At 37.3% G+C, this 18,642-nt stretch overlaps 1 protein-coding gene across 1 annotated transcript in view; it reads left to right on the top strand.

Annotated features, from left to right (window-relative positions):
• Positions 1 to 18,642, top strand: part of LOC134535751 (probable phosphorylase b kinase regulatory subunit alpha) — a 582,726-nt gene that overhangs the window by 268,195 nt on the left and 295,889 nt on the right. Inside the window, exons 12-13 of the mRNA XM_063374982.1 lie at positions 9,889 to 9,961; positions 13,884 to 13,975. Of these exons, the coding sequence (XP_063231052.1) occupies positions 9,889 to 9,961; positions 13,884 to 13,975 (165 nt within the window). The remainder of the gene's footprint in view (positions 1 to 9,888; positions 9,962 to 13,883; positions 13,976 to 18,642) is intronic.

Raw genomic sequence — 18,642 nt, 5'->3', positions numbered from 1 at the left:
CGTGCTTCATTTTGTATAAAAATAAAACACATTTCATATAATATCGGGAGATATCGGGAGACTGCCTTGAAAATCGTGCCTATCACCAACATGGCCAATCAGACTCGTAGTCATGTTTACGATGGCAAGACAGCTAGCAAACCAGTTCAGTTTATATGTAGCTTAACTGAAAAATTTATTCATTATTTTCGGGGTAGTTTTACGCTCAAAATTAATACAAAACCAAATCAGCAATCCTTGTATGATCATTTATAATACTACAAAAAATCTTCCATTTCTTTCGAATTGTATTGAGCACTAAAATATTGATTTACTTTTGGCCCAGGTTTTATTTGACGATACTCTGTAGAGTTTCGCTTGTTTGCATTGTTTATTTATCAGGTTTAATTCATGGCCAAATTAATTGAAGTGTAACACAAATTGTTTATATATGTGTGTCTGGTTAGGAATCAGTATGATGTACTAGAAAAAATAGTCCTATCAGTGTAATGTATGGTTGTACCCTTACAAGCGTTGAATATTTATGAAACATTTTATTTCTTTGATATTTAAAGCCGCAGACTTGTATTTTATTTATTTCATTTAGACAACAACATGCGTCCGTGTTTTTTACATGGCACGCTCTGTAATATTTTGAATGTTATAGTAAATTTGGTTTTTTTAAATCTGTGATTTATGTGCAGTAGACTAAATTGTAATTTTTTATAATTTATTTTCACATTTTTAATGATCCATTTGCTAATAGTATATACACTTCTCCATTAATTATAATAAACACATATTCCATTATTGGAATTCTTTCAGAATGGATATCACAAGACTACAAAAACTATTCTCCTGCCAAATACCAGTAAAGAAAATTATCGTCAGAGAGCAATTACGTCTTATATCTATAGGGAAACCTGTATTTCGCGAATACATTTTGTGTCAAGGTATTTTACAAAACACTGTAGATTTTTCTTGTAATTATTGGCTGTGGTCGGTGAAGGCTGTTTTCCCGCACTTGACGGGGCCAATGAGGACGTAGTTACCGTACTGCTGCACGCCCGCAATTCGCCAAACCTCTAAGAAAAAAACTACAGTTATGTGTGAAATAGCCTGACACGACATGTATTCGCTTTATACATGTGTCCTTACTTATATCAAAAAATATTTGAACATTGCATGATAATTTTAAGTATGAAAAGTACAAAATACTTTCAAATTTTATAAATGGTTTTATATCAACTCTAAGCAGTAAAACATATACTGCTTATTTTCTACAAATTATATCTATACACGGCAACTGATTATGAATCACTTGAGTTTTTTTTTATAAAGCATCTAAGCCCTTGACTGTATAAATATATTGTTGGATAAATTAACTAAACTAGGAATACTATACAATGCACAAAAACAGAAGAGTTTGATCTTAATGACATAAAGCATAAGCTATCTATTTAGCACAGCCTGAATAATTCATTCCCTATTGTCAAGACTAAAATTAAAAAAAAAACCGCGAAAGAATCAGTATAAAATAACTATCTCATTATCTTTGCGGGTAACTCAAACATCATACAAACAATACGAAATATTCTTAAACGCAAGAAAACATATTTTAAACACTGTAAATAACTTAGATTTTAAATCAAAGGATAATATTCAGTCTGTAAAATTTAGTTTTAACGATGAGTTGGAAACAGAACATCAAACATATATCATAGGTATAACTGCCAACAGAGAACTCTCGCAAACAATACAATTACTTACTGCGCAACCTGCAAGCTCCGGTACCTTCTGTAATGTGTGTGTGTGTGTGTGTGTGTGTGTGTGTGTGTGTGTGTGTGTGTGTGTGTGTGTGTGTGTGTGTGTGTGTGTGTGTGTGTGTGTGTGTGTGTGTGTGTGTGTGTGTGTGTGTGTGTGTGTGTGTGTGTGTGTGTGTGTGTGTGTGTGTGTGTGTGTGTGTGTGTGTGTGTGTGTGTGTGTGTGTGTGTGTGTGTGTGTGTGTGTGTGTGTGTGTGTGTGTGTGTGTGTGTGTGTGTGTGTGTGTGTGTGTGTGTGTGTGTGTGTGTGTGTGTGTGTGTGTGTGTGTGTGTGTGTGTGTGTGTGTGTGTGTGTGTGTGTGTGTGTGTGTGTGTGTGTGTGTGTGTGTGTGTGTGTGTGTGTGTGTGTGTGTGTGTGTGTGTGTGTGTGTGTGTGTGTGTGTGTGTGTGTGTGTGTGTGTGTGTGTGTGTGTGTGTGTGTGTGTGTGTGTGTGTGTGTGTGTGTGTGTGTGTGTGTGTGTGTGTGTGTGTGTGTGTGTGTGTGTGTGTGTGTGTGTGTGTGTGTGTGTGTGTGTGTGTGTGTGTGTGTGTGTGTGTGTGTGTGTGTGTGTGTGTGTGTGTGTGTGTGTGTGTGTGTGTGTGTGTGTGTGTGTGTGTGTGTGTGTGTGTGTGTGTGTGTGTGTGTGTGTGTGTGTGTGTGTGTGTGTGTGTGTGTGTGTGTGTGTGTGTGTGTGTGTGTGTGTGTGTGTGTGTGTGTGTGTGTGTGTGTGTGTGTGTGTGTGTGTGTGAGTGTGAGTGTGAGTGTGAGTGTGAGTGTGAGTGTGAGTGTGAGTGTGAGTGTGTGTGTGTGTGTGTGTGTGTGTGTGTGTGTGTGTGTGTGTGTGTGTGTGTGTGTGTGTGTGTGTGTGTGTGTGTGTGTGTGTGTGTGTGTGTGTGTGTGTGTGTGTGTGTGTGTGTGTGTGTGTGTGTGTGTGTGTGTGTGTGTGTGTGTGTAAAACTTTTCCGGAAGTCGTACCACGGTAACGACTTATATATGAAGTCTTACTTCTAAATCTACTTATCTAGAGAACAAATTGTATTACATTATGTTCATAAAATTAACACCTTTATACTAACAGAAGTTTGCTCTTTTATTCATTTTTTTAGTTACGTGATAATTTATTTTGAGTTATAAAGGAATCCAACTTGAACAGTAAAAATGAAAGGCTTTTAATGAACAAACCAACTAAGTCATTATAGATAACTGTTCAAACCATATAAGATTCATCCTGTTACATACATTTTTATATTTAAATACATCTAATGTATAAACAAATCTGAAAAAAAAGGCAATAAATTCAGATTGACTTCATTATCGAAATAGAATAAAACACAAAATACACTTGCAGAGAACCACCAAATATATTGCGTAAGTGTTTCTGAAATGGAGTTAAACTTTAAAATTGCCTTTATTATTTCAAAAAAATAATTGAAAACTCCAAGCAAATGTAAGAACACGTCTTCTAGATATAATGGAAGATTATAATGCCGTGTCCGAATTCGCCTGAAGAATATACTTGTAGATACTTTGGAAGTGACTTCGCAAGGCTCTCAGAAATGGACGTGAAGTATGCTATGCAATACGCAAGTAAATGAATCTGTGTAATTCTCGCGTACTTCCAGTTGAAAATACGTCTTCATTTGAAAAAAATTTGGTCATATTTTATATATCATTTAAATAATTTAAGAGGTCGTAAAATAAATATCATTTATTTTGTATTTTACTGGTATCAATAAATAAATTGACAAAATTAATTCATGGATGTTTAAAACGAAGTTTCAACAAACACATGTATATATTTAGCCTACCGATCGTTACTACACAACTAAAGTACAATAATAATGTAAGATGCCTTAAATTCACGTGACAGCGATGAAGTGTTAAAAGAAAGGACTAATTTCACATGTGTTTAAAAATAAAATCCAAACATCCTTTTCGGCTGGCTAAACATTGAACATATCCGGATTCGTCAAAGGCAAGTGAAGTACGCAAGGTTGTAAACATGTAACTGCATTACTTTCTGATTAATTTTAATAAAATTATGCATACCTCCAAAAAATGTTCAGTTAAAATTAGTATTGTATTGGTGTTTGTATTAAAATATAATGTATACCGGGTATATTTTTTATTGTGTTTTAAGGTTTGTTGACTTTTGTACCTCATGTACTTTTGGTGAAAAGTGAAAATGTAATTATGTAGGTATTATTTATTATCAGGGCCCAAAGCATAACTTTATGTTCGTTGGCCGAAAATGAATTGAAGTTATACTTGTATATCCAAGAAAAAATATTTGTATTTTGTATGAATGTAAGTATTTTATTATCTAAATTTTTATTACTTACAAATATTTTGTACTCATAATATCTAGTTTCTATTTGTCTTAAGACATAATCAAATTATACACTCAGCAAAAAATATTTATTGGTTCGCAATTTTTCATTGGTACAATATTTTAAAATGTAAATTTGCTATTCAGCAATATCAAATTCTAAAACGTGAGTAAAAATTATCATAAAATTATATCAATGACATATTTATTGGATTAGTATTCCTTGCTCCTAATCACTTACTCTGGTTGATTACCTTCTGTATAACCTCAGTCAGTGATCGTAATTTATGTACACCTTTTCCCCACTAAGACGATTCAGGTGCAGATTGTGGAGCAGTGTTTTTTTATGTACGGATGTGTCAATAAATCCGTCAGTTTGTGGGTGGTGTTGGGGGGGGGGGGGGGGGGGGGAATTACTACTCTTAAAATATCAATTTATCTGTATGCTTGATAAAATATCCTTTGGTTAGCTCCCTCCGAAATATTCTTATACAACCTATCACGTGTAGCCTACTCCTTAGATATTTTACTTCCAACACGTTTGATTGCGTAGAGAAGGCGATTCTTCCGAGTATGTGGCCCTTTCAGAATTAAATTATTATTATTAGTTACAACTGATGTTTATTTCGAGCCTCTTTGACTTCCAGTTCATACATAAAAGACGAACTACCAGTGATGCTTGACGTCACCAGTAGGGATAGCGTGAAGGAGCTCCTCATTTCGCCAGACGCGACTGGCATACACACGTATTTATATTGCAATAATAAATTACTAAATGATAGCTTATTTTTCGAAAATATGATTATGTTTTTTTACAAGAAGTACGAATGCCAGGACATTTACAAATAACATCGTTTTTAAACATCACATATAAAAAAAGGAAGTGTAATCAAAAGCCATAAGCTGCAGGTCAGCTAAAAACGGAAACCAAACATTTTTCTAGCTCTAGCCTCATGTATACATGCTTAAAAACATAATACATTTAAAACACTAAAATTAATGCAATAACCTGCAATATTTTGAAGACAGATATTCAGCTACAAAATATTCTCCGATAGTATAAAAAGTTCACCTGTATATATAGTTGCAAAAAAAATACAGTCCTAATGAGATATCAAATATAGCAAATAATACCGCTTTGCAACATAACGTCATGCTATTAGATGGTCAACGTTCAACTGTTTGTGTAATACACATACGCACACACCTGTGACAAAATGTGTAAAGAAATAAAATTTGTAGGAGCGCAAAACCTTTGTAGTACACAGTTAAAAATTATTATTTTTTTTTACGGGGGCAGGAAAACTACATTACTGGCCAACTTATTTGAATGTAGCGGTTAGCTGTGAACAAGCGTTCTTGGAAAAGAGACCAAATCTTGATAGTTTTGGCCACATAATCACCGCAGTAAAAAACATACAATTTGTATATCGTATATGTGTAGTGCACCAAATTAATATTTATTATAATTACCTTGGGTTGCACTCGGTTACGTACGGGTTTCTAACTGAAATGTACCAAAAATAGTAATATTTATTCTCTTGCGCTTTGTTGAGGATCGAGTAGTCTTGGATGGGTGTATGGGAAAGGGACAGATAGGCAAAGGGATTGGAAATCTAATGCTAGCCGAGGAAGAGTACACCCTTCCCCACCCCCCTCTCCCAGACCGGTCGTAAACATGACACCCCGCTGGTCGATAAGAATTCTGAGAACAGCGTCCTCTTGCCCACCCCCCTCCTTTTTCCGCGCGTCGCTACATCGTTCAACCGTACTGCTAGTGCGCTCTGTTGAGGACAAAGATAACTACGCGTGTCTTTGTCCGCTAGCGAGAAACTCAGGATCTTAGCCTTAAGTGAGCAGAATGCAAACGGGTAAGAACTTCTGAGAGGTGATTAAGATGCTCTTCAAAGCTGGTACTATAAATGATGATATCTTCAAAGCTGGTACTATAAATGATGATATCATCAATGTAATTGAATACACATTTGTACTTAAGATCAGAGAGAACATGATCCAAAACTCTACTCATCGCCTGACTACCGAAGCTGACTCCCATGGGAATGCGGTTGAATTCAAAATGTCCAAATGGGGTTGTGAAAGCCGTATACTTAAGACAACTAGGGTCCAAGAGACATTGATGGAAGCTCTGGTTAAGATCAATAACTGAAAAGTAGTTCGCTTTTCCTAAATGCTGAAGAGCACTTTCAACCATGGGGAGTGAGTACTCATCATCCTTGGCGATCTTCTGGTTCAAAGGAATATAATTGTGGACCATGCGCCAGCTTATACCGTCTTTTTTGCGAACCAAAAAAGTTGGAGTGCTAAAGTCAGATGTTGAGGGTGAAATGACTCCAGCTGTCAAGAGCTTGTCAATAATGTCTCGCATAGCCTGAAGCTTAGGTGGAGAGACCTTATGATACCTGCTACGTACAGGATTTTCATCTTTTAAGTAAAACTTGTAAGGAAGGATGTCACATTTTCCTAATTTGGGAGTGATAACATCCGCAAATTTCTGTCTAATGGCTGAAAGAGCTTGCTCCCGATCGGGGTGACAAGACCCACTACACTGTAAAACAATATAACTGTTATTCTGAATTCTCAGAGCTATTTTACAAGAAGGGGCAAAGGCAAATGAAAGCTCGCGGCGATATAAATCTAAAACGCAGCGGGTTTTACTCAAAAAATCAAGGCCGACAATAAAATTAGGCGAGACACCGGGGATAACTATGAATCTCCAATCCCACGAGAAATGCTTGATCTTGAAATGTATGACAACTGATTTGCACGAGCGTAGACACTCACCATTAGCAACACAAATATTAGCATAGTCCTCTGAGGAGACACGGGAAGATAGAGCTGGAAAGAGACTAAGCAATTGTTGCAAAAAAGTTTCACTAATCACTGAGCGGGAAGCACCAGTATCCACAAGGGCAAGAAACAACCGATCGCCGATGGACACAGACAAGAAATGCAAAAATGAAGAAGAGGTTTTTCTTTTAAGACGACAGAGCCGGCCTCTTTTCCGCCCCGTCATGCGGAGTTTAAAGGGCAATTGACTCTATAATGCCCCAAGGCTTTGCAGGAGAAGCACTGCCGGCTATTAATGTCTACACGTGGCTGGGTGCAATCCTCGGTAATGTGTCCAAAGACACAACAGTTCGTGCACCGAGCGCGTGTATGGGCGGACTGAGGAATGACCAAGGGCTGCTTCTTATTGCGAGGAGGAGTTACATTACTGGAGCCGCGCCTAGGCGCGCTATAAGATGATGGCCCATTAACCTTATGTAATGCAGGGACCTGACTCTGAGTGCTCGAAGCACTAGGATCAGAAATCATACTCACTCTGTGTTTACCCAACTCATGTGTACGTGTCCCTGAGCCCGTCCTTACTGTGGAGGGAAATTCTGATTCATATTTACTGATAGCCATGAGATGCGCCTCGACCTCGCTGCCCCATGCACGCAGAGACTTGAAAGTAGTAGATGGGGAAAGCATACTACACAAACTAAAAACATGAGGGCCAAAATTTCCTAAAATAAGCTGCACGTGCTCAGCTTCAGGAGTGTCAATCTCTAACACAGTAGCAAAGGCCAAAACGCTATCAATAAATTGAGACACAGGCTCGTCAGGTCGCTGGAAGCGAAACACTAGATCACGCTTACAAGCATCCATGACGCGAGGAGGGCATACATCATGAAGAACAGCTAGTTTGAAGGCTCACAAGTCCCCAATTTGAACGATAATATCTGTAAGTTTTGTCACATAAACACCACAACACTTTGTCAGCAAGGCCTTTAAAAGGGCGTCAGGGGGTACCAGGGCTAACCTGGCGACATGATCGGCCTCACAGAAAAATTCTAAGATGTGTTTGGGATCGGTACCATCAAGGGTGGGTAAGGACTTCAGGACAGAAAAGAACACTTTTTGAGCGAAGGGGTCTGACGAACTTTCACTCACGTCCAGTGTTGACCGTGCCGCGCCGTCGCCAGCCGGGAGCTCACCCGAGCTGCGCATGAATTTAACGAGCTTGGTACGCATCGCTGCCACGGTGTCCCCATCTTCCACCTGGAGCTGGTTCTCCTCCAGATATTGGATCAGTTCATCCCGGTGGAGGCGGTAGATCCAGGAAACAGTTGAGCCACTCATGATGTTCAGATGTTCATGAAACACAAGTACAAAGTGATTAGCTGCCTGAGCAGAGTAGCGCAGAGTTGAACCAGGTGGGGCAAGACAAATCATAATTACGAGTCGCCCCTGTGTACCTGGCAAGGCGTGGAAACAATCCAATAAAAACACGATATGACGAATCAAAAAGGGCAAAAGGCCTGAATCATGCTGCCAAACAAGTGGCCAAGCAACAAAATTAATCAACGCAGATTCGGCCGCAGGGCGAACAGCGCAAAACAAATGGGCATGGCCGAGCACGCCTGCAAATACGCCTTACCAGACACAGGGGCGACGAGAACCAGGACCGCTGCCGGCCGACAGACGAGTGAAGTGGCCTGCTAACTCACGGTAAACAAGTGGGCGGGACGAGGGGAAGAGAGGAGAGGGGGGAAGGGGAGGCAAGGAAGGTTTAGAAGGCCGGAAGAATCTGGAAGGTCGGAGGAGGAGGAAGGAGGGAGGGGAAGGGGAGAGGAAGAAAAGGAGGGGAGGGCGAGTGAAGGGAGGGGAAGGTAGGGAGGTGGAGTAAGAACGGACTAGAAGAATCTGGCCATTCTTCAAAAGTTCTACAAGACAGTTATCATGCAGAATCCATTTACACACTTACAAAATAGCGTAGCCATGTTTGATGCAATAGATGTAATACTGAATTGGTAGTCGCACAGGTTGTTGACTCGTTTCTGTTCTTTCATGTCCAGAGTATTGCTGAACTCTAGCCTGCCACCAAAGTTCTCTTAGTTGGCTTCATTGATTAGTCAGTGTTTGCTGCCAGTAGATGGAGTGTTCGCTGTTCAGATCTGCTCCTTGGAGAACACCTTCAGAACTGGTTAATAATATTGAAACTTTGGTATATTAATTGGATGAGTGGTGTGAACATTCTCATTTTTATTTGCTTTATGAATTTCAAAATATAGCGTCGTGCACTGTGAATGTGATACTAAAATTATCATTTTTTTCTTCTCTTCTTTTGTTGTGCCAGAAACTGAACATATGAGACAATGGATGCTTGCTTAATAGTCACTTAACATTCCAGAATATTTGTTCTACATATTTCCTCGAAATACTGGGCTAAAAATTCCTCAATTGAATACTTGTTTACTTCAAACTTTTTGCACTCTCCACAACTATATTACTTTGATCTATAGACTCATCTCGAATCAGAGTAAACAAATCATGAAACCTAGAAGTTAATTACTCCACTTACTCCTCTCACAAGTCCAGTAAATGTGCGACTTTTTTTTTTTAATTTTTAATATTTCTAAATGTATAATTATATGTCGATTTAAAATACTTTCTAGTTGTGTTAGTATAGTTAACTAGTCTGTATTTGTAATTTTTGGTTTTTGTAAGGTTTTTTGTTTGTACGTTTTATTACCTTATTATATATGTACTTGATATATTCTGCTAGATATGCTTATATTTATGTTTATGACCCTAAGCCCACGTGGCGGGGGACTAGGGGGGAGGTGTGGGGGGCCGCTCCAACCACCACCAACTGTGCAGTGACCATGTTTCATTCCTTAGCTTGCAACAAGAATTCTTAGTTCACCTCTGCAACATGTGAAGCCTCTACGCTGCAATGGAATATGTTACAAGGTCTTTGGTTGTTCTAGATCAAGGGAAGATTCCACTGGCTATGATAACAACAATGAAGAAACTCAAGAGTGGGTACATCAATGGCACTAGGTATTGATTTTTTTTGTGTTAATGAAAACACTAGTTTTATGAACTTAAAACTTTAAGGGACTATATTTTTTACACTAAAGATTATTATTGATTAAGCTGTACCAACCTCGGGGATTAGTACAAGTATTTACCAATTAATTTAATAGAACACTGCAATAGATCATGAGCATTGATGAAGCAAGGTGCCTAATGAAAGACATGTGAACTCTTACAAAAAATAATACTTTCCAAGGAATTTACACAATTTCGGTCAACAAATAACAGTTTATTTTCAAAACAAGTAACATGCAACTTTGAAACTGACAGCGATAAGTCTGAAGTAACACATAAAGGTACAAAGTTTATGAAAATAATGACCAAAATCAATTAAGGCGTAACTGCTATACCAAAAGGGAGAAGCCTGATACAATTACCGCATCTGACAAAGGTTACAACAAACTTTGTACATGACTACCTAACCTAACCAAGTCATGGATTCACGAACCTTCGTAAGTACAATCACATTACTCTATTCCGTGAAGTACAAACTGCAATACAATAAAACTATAAAAAGCAATTTAATTACTAAACATATTTTACGACCCCGCGGAGTCGGTCAAAGCAACACATACACAGTTACTGTTACAGCATTGAATTCCTAGTGACATTTATCTTAACTCCTTTTAACATAGAGAGTGCCATGCACCGACCACTTGTGAAAATTAAAGTTGACCTTAAAAAAAACTTGATAATACTGGGCAAAGCCCAAAGGCAACACAGCCCACCAAAACGACTGAGCTACATTATTGCACACAAATGATTCCTACACGATATAATTAATGGTAAGCCAAACAAAATTTCCAAAGGGAATCCAAAAAACAAATTTAGGAAAAAGGCTAATCCAACTTTAATCACATACCCTAACTTTCGTGCTGCCCACACACGTCGGACACGGAACTACCTGCAAACCAATTAATTACATGTTACCTCATTCAAACCTAAACTAATAAGAACATCAGACAGCCGTTGCAACTAGCAGGGCGACCGGCCGCTAGAGCGCATGCGCAGAGAGAAGACTGGAGTAGGGGAAAATGAGGGGAGGCAGTACAGACCACCAGGGAGGGGGCAATAAGAAGGAGAGGAGGAAGAAGGGAAGATTCTTGTTTAGCGATGACGTCACACTCATAAATGTCTTCTTGCTGCCGGCACAAAGCAAGTCATAACAAAAAAAACCTATGTAATCACCAAAGTTTATATAAATTCTTTAGAAAGTCAACTGAAATTTCAAATACTTTTCCACTTACATAACCATTGTAAAAATTAGAATGATCTTAAAGAAAACTTGCAATTTATTTTCTGCAGCTTCAAATGAACATTTATTGTTTTAGTAAAATAAAATTTTAGTTTATGTACACCATAGTCCATAAAAACTTTCTTGCACTGTACTACTCTAAGAGACATTTATTACCATTGTGGCATCAAGTTTTCAGTAGGAAAAAACCTACAAGGTCCAATAACATCATTTTGTAAGAAAATTTACTTTATTAACGATTTTTCCCAACTTACACTGAGACAAGCAGATTCAATAAGAATTATTTCAAATAAAACATCACATTGTTTCTTTTCATGATACTCTGTTGTATTTATTATCAATTCTAACATGTTTATTTTTCCCGTTTGGGATTCATGACTCTATGTTTTATCTAATAACTTTATTTTATTATAAACAAACTACTTTAGCATTGTATCTCCTAATTTTTCTAAGGACTGTAAAAGATTTGTATAAAAGGCAGTTTTGTGTAAACAGGGTTTTCTAATAACAAAGTTTCTCTGTATGATAAAAGTTGATAAGAGTAATCATTAAAGATGATAAACATTGAGTTTCACTAAATTTGGAAACAATGTGGTGCTTGTTGGTGAATTTTGTTATAGTGTTTATTGCCCATGTATGTTGTTTAAAGTAAACAATTGTTTCATGGAAAACAGGATTGCTTACACTGATATTTATGGTCACATCACACAGCTTGAGTGCTGGTTGCAATAGCACGAAGCATTATATTCATCCTCTCTGCTGCATGCAAGCCCTTTGTGACTGTGGTTTGTGGTTTACATTTTCATTTCAATTGGTTTATGTCATGGAGGGCAAGACCAAACAGGCTAGGCAGTAGCTTGGATGACTGCGCTAATCAGGGAATATTTGTAATTAACTTAATTTTTTTTACTGGATTCTCTTTGAAATCAGAATACAATAAATTTTTAATTCAATAACATGTGTTACAACTTTTAATGTATCCAAGCAAATATTCTATCACTGTTGAGTGTTGAAGTAGCTTAGTTTCTGTGTTGTAGCCGTGTCCTAGGTGAATATATAACCAACGTGTCGGTCGACATTGCAGTCGCCATCTCTAGGGTAGAGTTTCCTACTAAGGTTATTATAAATTCTTCTGTCTTTAATGCACTCTGAGAGAAGTGTTTTTCGATTGGCTGCAGATGTGGGCCAATCACAGTCTTAGACCCTTTCGTCTAGTTTGCATGTTGGTTTAGCTAATCGGAGCTGGGCTTCGGTGATTGGTTGGCTGGGGTTACTGGCAAATCAGTGGCCTCTTCTCTTCTGATTGGCTGGGTTGTTTGGTCAACCAGAGGTGACCTGTCTTTTGTTAGATGCATGGCTAGGTTATGAGGTTTTCTGAAGAGTGGATTCCATATTCTGCTTAATTTGTAGCCATCTTCTTTATTTTTGTTTGCTGGGTGTTTTAATATTTCTACTGATTCTCGAATGCAGCTTTTCTTGTATTGTCTGATGTTGGCTAAAATGTGGAACTGGTTTAAACCAATGCTGTGCTGTTTTCCTAGGAGTGTACTGCTACAGTTAATCGTGGGTTTTTATGTTTATAGTCGCTGATATGTTCTTTATCCCTTGCAATTATTCGTCTGCAAGTTTATCTTATATATACCCTGCCACAAGAACATGCAATCTTGTACACACCAGCTAGGTTCCGGCTGAAGTTTTGTCCTTCACCGATGTCAGAGACCCCTCAATCTCATTTATAGGTTTGAGAATTGTATGAATTTCATGCTTCATAAGAATTCTTGCCACTTCGTCTGAAATACCTTTGACGTAAGGAATGAAAGCTTTATTAGGAAGATGCTCTTTCTTTTGCTACTGAGGTTGCTTCATGGCTTTCCTAATTTCTGATTTTGAGTAACTATTTGCTTGAAGAGTGCTTGATTTTTTTTTTTTCATTTCATTTCTTCCCCAATATTGTCTTCTTCGCAAATGGCTCTAGCTCCGTTGACCAAAGATGAGATGGAGGCTGGTGTGAGCTCGCCTGCAGGCATCTGTCTGTGGCCGATGTAGTTATTCTCTTCTCTTGTGACCAAGACATCCTTAAAAAGCAATTTTCCTTCTACTTTCAACTCTATTGTGAAATGTATGTTCAGGTGGATGCTGTTCAGGTGTGTCAAGTCTTGCAGCTTATCTTTACCATGGCTCCAAATAATAAAGGTGTCAGATTGCCTTTCTGGGCCAGTCTGAAATGTAACAGTGTTTACAAAAGCACCATGTTACATATGTTTGTTATTATTATATTCATAAAATTGAGGTTTTCACTCCATGTTTTAATGAGAATAAATAAATTACTATTTTTTTTCATTTTATTTTTAGTTTTGAAATGTTTAATTAAACTGTATCCAATGCTTATCAATTGGTACCTATTCATTTCTTATAAATGAAACAACTTTCAATGAGAACATAACTCTTTGTTTAGTTCTACAGTTTATTGTTTTAATGTACTAAAAACAAGAAAACAATTAATACTTTATGTTTTGTGTTTAAAAGTTCTTCCTTACTTTTAGGAGCTATCATAAACTTCATTGCCGGTAGCTACGTGGTCACATAGTGCCTGCGACAGCTGAGAATGTTCACGAGGCTTCTCTTCCACAGAGTCACGCTGGGCAACCTTAACGACTTCCTCAACACGTCCTGCATCACCAACCTCAGTTTCCTGGGCAGCCAGGAGGAAGGCTTGCCAGACAGTGAGTCTCTCATCAGTCACTGTCGTTTGTAAGCATTTATCCAGCCAGTGTAGTCCTGTGTTTGAAGGTTGAGAGTGGCTTACCTGGCAGGTCTGCGGTGTGTCCCGACCACTTTATTTCCTTTTTCAATAACTAAATAAATATTAAACTCTTTTATTGAATCCTTTTTATGAATTCATATCCATATTGTGTACCGCTTTAATAAAATTGTCTGTCTGAACTCATTTTTAAAGTCCAATATTTAAAACATGGGGAAAATTATATATTTATTTTTAATCTTTAATTTTTTATGTTTTTTCTGTTATTATTGTATTACTTTTATTTTCTTCCTCAAATCTTGCATTACATCAATTGCAGCTTCACTTACAATTCATATAAAATTTAACCGTGTGGTATTTTGAGCTGACGCTGTTCAATTTGCATGGTTTTTAAGTAACGACTTCGATGAATTATGGCTTGATTTGAATTAGTGCAGTCATAGATTCAAAGTAGTGCTTCTTCTACATTAGGTAATTTTCATTTTGGTGTGCTCACATTGGCAAAGGCACTTGCGTAAGATTAAACACAATTCAGGAAACTAATAATGTGATGAATAAACAAACTATAGTTTACCCTATCCTTAAAAGCTATCCACTTGGTTTATTGCCTATTAACTTTAGCCCAATCACATATAATGGTGGTTTATAGTAAGACACGCAAGTGTTCATTTAGCTTCAACTCCAGTGAGGAAGGCAAGAAGTTTTCAGGTTTAGTTTACCTCGCACCATTTAGGATGCGTCTGCTGCGTTTAATTTTTAACATTTATTTGTAATAAGAATTGTGCATATTTCTAGATCTGTATGTTTGCTCGAGAAACAAAAAGTCTCCGTGCTTTGACTTTATATTATTTATACTAACTAAATTTGTTTTATTGGCTCTTGTAAAGAAACATTACGGTTTTGCACTTTTACTAGAATTTTAAATTTTTTGAATTTCCGTGTTGCTTAGTATATAGATAGATAAGATCGCGATCACTGTCCGAAGCTGCTCAGAATCTACTTAGACAGGACTTTTGAATGAAGTATTGCGATGAGATGACATGATTAAATGAAAGTGGTTTGATTGAATCAAATTAAATTAAATTAGTTTCCTGTAAAAATGAAACAATAAACTTGCTGAATTAAAAGTAGTAATGAAAGCATTCCACAACCTCAGTATTTTTTCAGCACTCAAACCAAACAGTAATGGGAGGCAACCCAAATCAAAGTGAAACCTTACTAAACTAACACAGGCATCACAGCCAAAAAAATGATAATAATTAGCCTTGTCAGAGAAGTATCTTCTGGAATCATTTTCGGATTCTTCAGAGTAGAATTAACACCTTTAAGTTATAGAAACAATCCATAAAAAATATAATTGCCCATTATAAATAATTTTAAAATGCATCAAATGGAAACACTTGAAATTTTATTTACAGAATACAAGATTTATTAGTTTATAATAAATTCATATAATGATACAATAAAAATAAACTTTAAGTCTCAGTTACTTTTAAATTACAATTACGAGAGCGGTGCTAGTCCAGCAGACTTCGTTATTTAACTCTGTACAAAATCAAATGTTTACTCATTCTTCTCCCATCACATAATAAATTGTGGTGAAGGTTCTGTTCCTCATATCATTACAGGATTGTGCCATTCAGTAACGCACCTTTTTTGTCTGTGTAGCTAACCCCGCTCACACAACCAGGTGCGACTGGCGTATCACGTGCACTGGCACAACAGACAACAACCAAGCCAGCCTCGGCTCACTGCAATCTCTCCAAACACAGGGCTTCCAACAACAAACTAAAAATCGTATACGCTTTTTTTTTTTATCTTTTTTTTTAAAATAAAACTCTCCACATCTAAAAAAAAAAAAAAAAATAGTCTAAAAGTATTTGTAACCATGTTTTTTTGAACCACTCGATACTCATTTTATAAAATTCCGCAGACAATTTTTGTGTCAAAAGTTAAAATATTTTTTATGCTACTAAATTTGTACTACCGATTTTTAATCCATGCGAAACTTATATTTTAATCGTAAGTAAATCACTTGTTTTACGTGTTTTAGGAAATTTAAGTTAACGTAGTACAGTAGAGCACCTCTCAACCGGAATCATTGGGGGGAGGTCTATTCCGGCTATGGGAATATTCCGGGTAAGGGGAGTTGTATGGAGGCAAAGAAAAAAGCAGTTACATGCTGCACATATTAACTTATATGTATAGCCAAAGTTGTACTGTAAATATTTTCCACAGTTATAAAACCATACAATAACAAATATGTAGATCCGAACTGTTTTCAAAACATGCCGGGTCGTAAAACTCCGGGCTGGTTGAATTACCTTCATTCTAACAATCTGGCAAGCAGGTGTGTGGGTGGGTGGGTGCGTACGTGAGCGAAGAGGATGATGAAGAGGGTTCGAGGGAGGTAATAGGACTACAGCTGCAGTGTTGTGTTACTTCTGTGTTGACGTGCTAGTGATTCACACTTCCTGGAGAGTGTATAGTCACTGCCACGCACAGTTTACATTTCACATACACAAGAATAACACTTCAAGTAGTAATGGCCCGATATCCAAAAACCCGATACCGATACCAATTCCGATATTTCCAAATTTACCGATCCGATAACCGATACCCGATATTCTGATATTCTGATAATAGGCCTATCTCATTTCTAACACTGATTCTATAAAATTGTGGTTCTGGAGTATTGTTAGAGACAATAATGAAAAATGTTAAATATTAATAAAACATACATATGTGAATGTATATTGTTTTTATTAATTGTAAAATATAGTAAATTCACATTAAATGAAAGCTAATAATGAATTTATCATAATGGCCTACAAATAAGCTCTCTAAATTCAAGGTCTTAAAAATTTAAATTGTTTTTCAAGGCCATATAAAGCAATATTCTGGTGTAGGTATTACACTAGAGTCCCGTTATAGCGAGGTGTCACGGTTCCGGGTTTGATCCTCGCTATAACCGTATCCTCGCTATAACAGAATTGGACAAATTTTGGCCCCCAAAAAATAAAATTTAATCGAAAATAGCATAAAAATTGTGTTTAAACCTGTATAATTGGAAAATAACAGGTTCAATTAACGAAATATTAATTTCTGTGAGCAGATGTGTGAATTCTCTTTAAAACGGTACCCCATAAGTACGGATGCGATCACCGATTGCGTCAAAATAACCAGAATATCCTACCACGCCAGGTAAGTATAGCATCTCAGCCCGCGGCCGACGCAGCATTGTCCTGCTATCTATCGTCGACGCGGACTGTCTACTGGCGGCCATGTTGGTTCGGGACGTTGCTAACAGGTGGTGCTAGTGTAGCGCGACGATTTAATTCCTTACAAAAAAGCAGGAGTGCGGCAACGCACGTACGCCTCAAACGAAATAGTCGCTGGATAACTATACTTTTTTCATTTCAAGAAACCTGTCAACTTTTTTAGAAAATAAATTTGGGACTAAACTCAAACCATCACCACCCCTTTCCCGGACAAATACCCCAACAACTGACCGAAACAAAAGTTACAAGAAAACTGTCCTAGCTATTCGGAAATAAATACGGTAGTGCCTACTAGAGGTGTTAAAGTAACGAAAAAATGTGTACCCGTATGTATTCGTTACTATAACAATTAGTACTCGTTACTATCGTTACGTTACTCGTTACTTCTGATACCGCATAATTTGCTATGTTATGTTGCAGCAACGAATCCAGTCGTATTGCGTACGCGTGCAGTATGACGTCTCGTAAATAATAATAAATATAATATAAACAATTAATAGTTTTTGTTAACCACGAAACAATTAAATCTCATTAGAGCGGCTTTTTAATATTATCTCTTTAAGATAACAACAAAAAAAACGTGAAAATATACACGATTATAAAAACAAAAACATACATATTTCTAATTTGTAAAAAAATACTTTCTTACGTTGTTTCTGTTCCAATCTCAAACTTTGTCTACACACGGCACAGATAATTAACGGAAGTTTGATAAAAGAAAGAAATGATGGGATTCTATTTTTAAAGCCACGCACTTAGGTGGCGACTGCACGGCTGAAGAATATGACAGGCGTCAACGGCAAGATGTCTAGTGGCGAGCGAGAGGGGTGGAGATAAAGTAGACAAATAACAAAAGCGCGCTTCAAGCGATCACGTCGTAAATTCCTCAAAAATACCTCGTTATAGCCGTGTTCTCGCTATTACCGTGCTCGCTATAACGAGATTCTACTGTACCTACAGTATGCAAAAAACATATTGTAACTACAAGGAAACAAATTTCAGATTTTTGTGGAGAAATGTTGAGAAATATTGTAGCTGTCCGGTATTAGTCTCTATTGTATTTGCTTATAATGTATGAATTACAAGCCACTGCATGTACTGAGTCCAGTGTCTCAACTGTAATCTACGAAAAATACCGTCCGAAAAACGGGAAGCCCACAACTCACGTAGTTTCGGTTCCCTGCAAGAATTTCCGAAGATTTCCGAAGTTTATTAACGCCACTTCAGCCGCTAAATCAGAAGTTCAAGCATGTTGTGACTAACTTAACCTAACCTAACCTAACACTTCGATTTTTTTTTAAATTTCAATTTTTGAGAGAAATCCAAAGTTGCACGAACGTGGTAGGGA

This window comes from Bacillus rossius, chromosome 10, assembly GCF_032445375.1.
Source record: "Bacillus rossius redtenbacheri isolate Brsri chromosome 10, Brsri_v3, whole genome shotgun sequence".
Taxonomy (NCBI): Eukaryota; Metazoa; Arthropoda; class Insecta; order Phasmatodea; family Bacillidae; genus Bacillus; species Bacillus rossius.
Note: the sequence above shows the minus strand (reverse complement) of the source record. Positions and strands in the feature narration are given on the sequence as shown.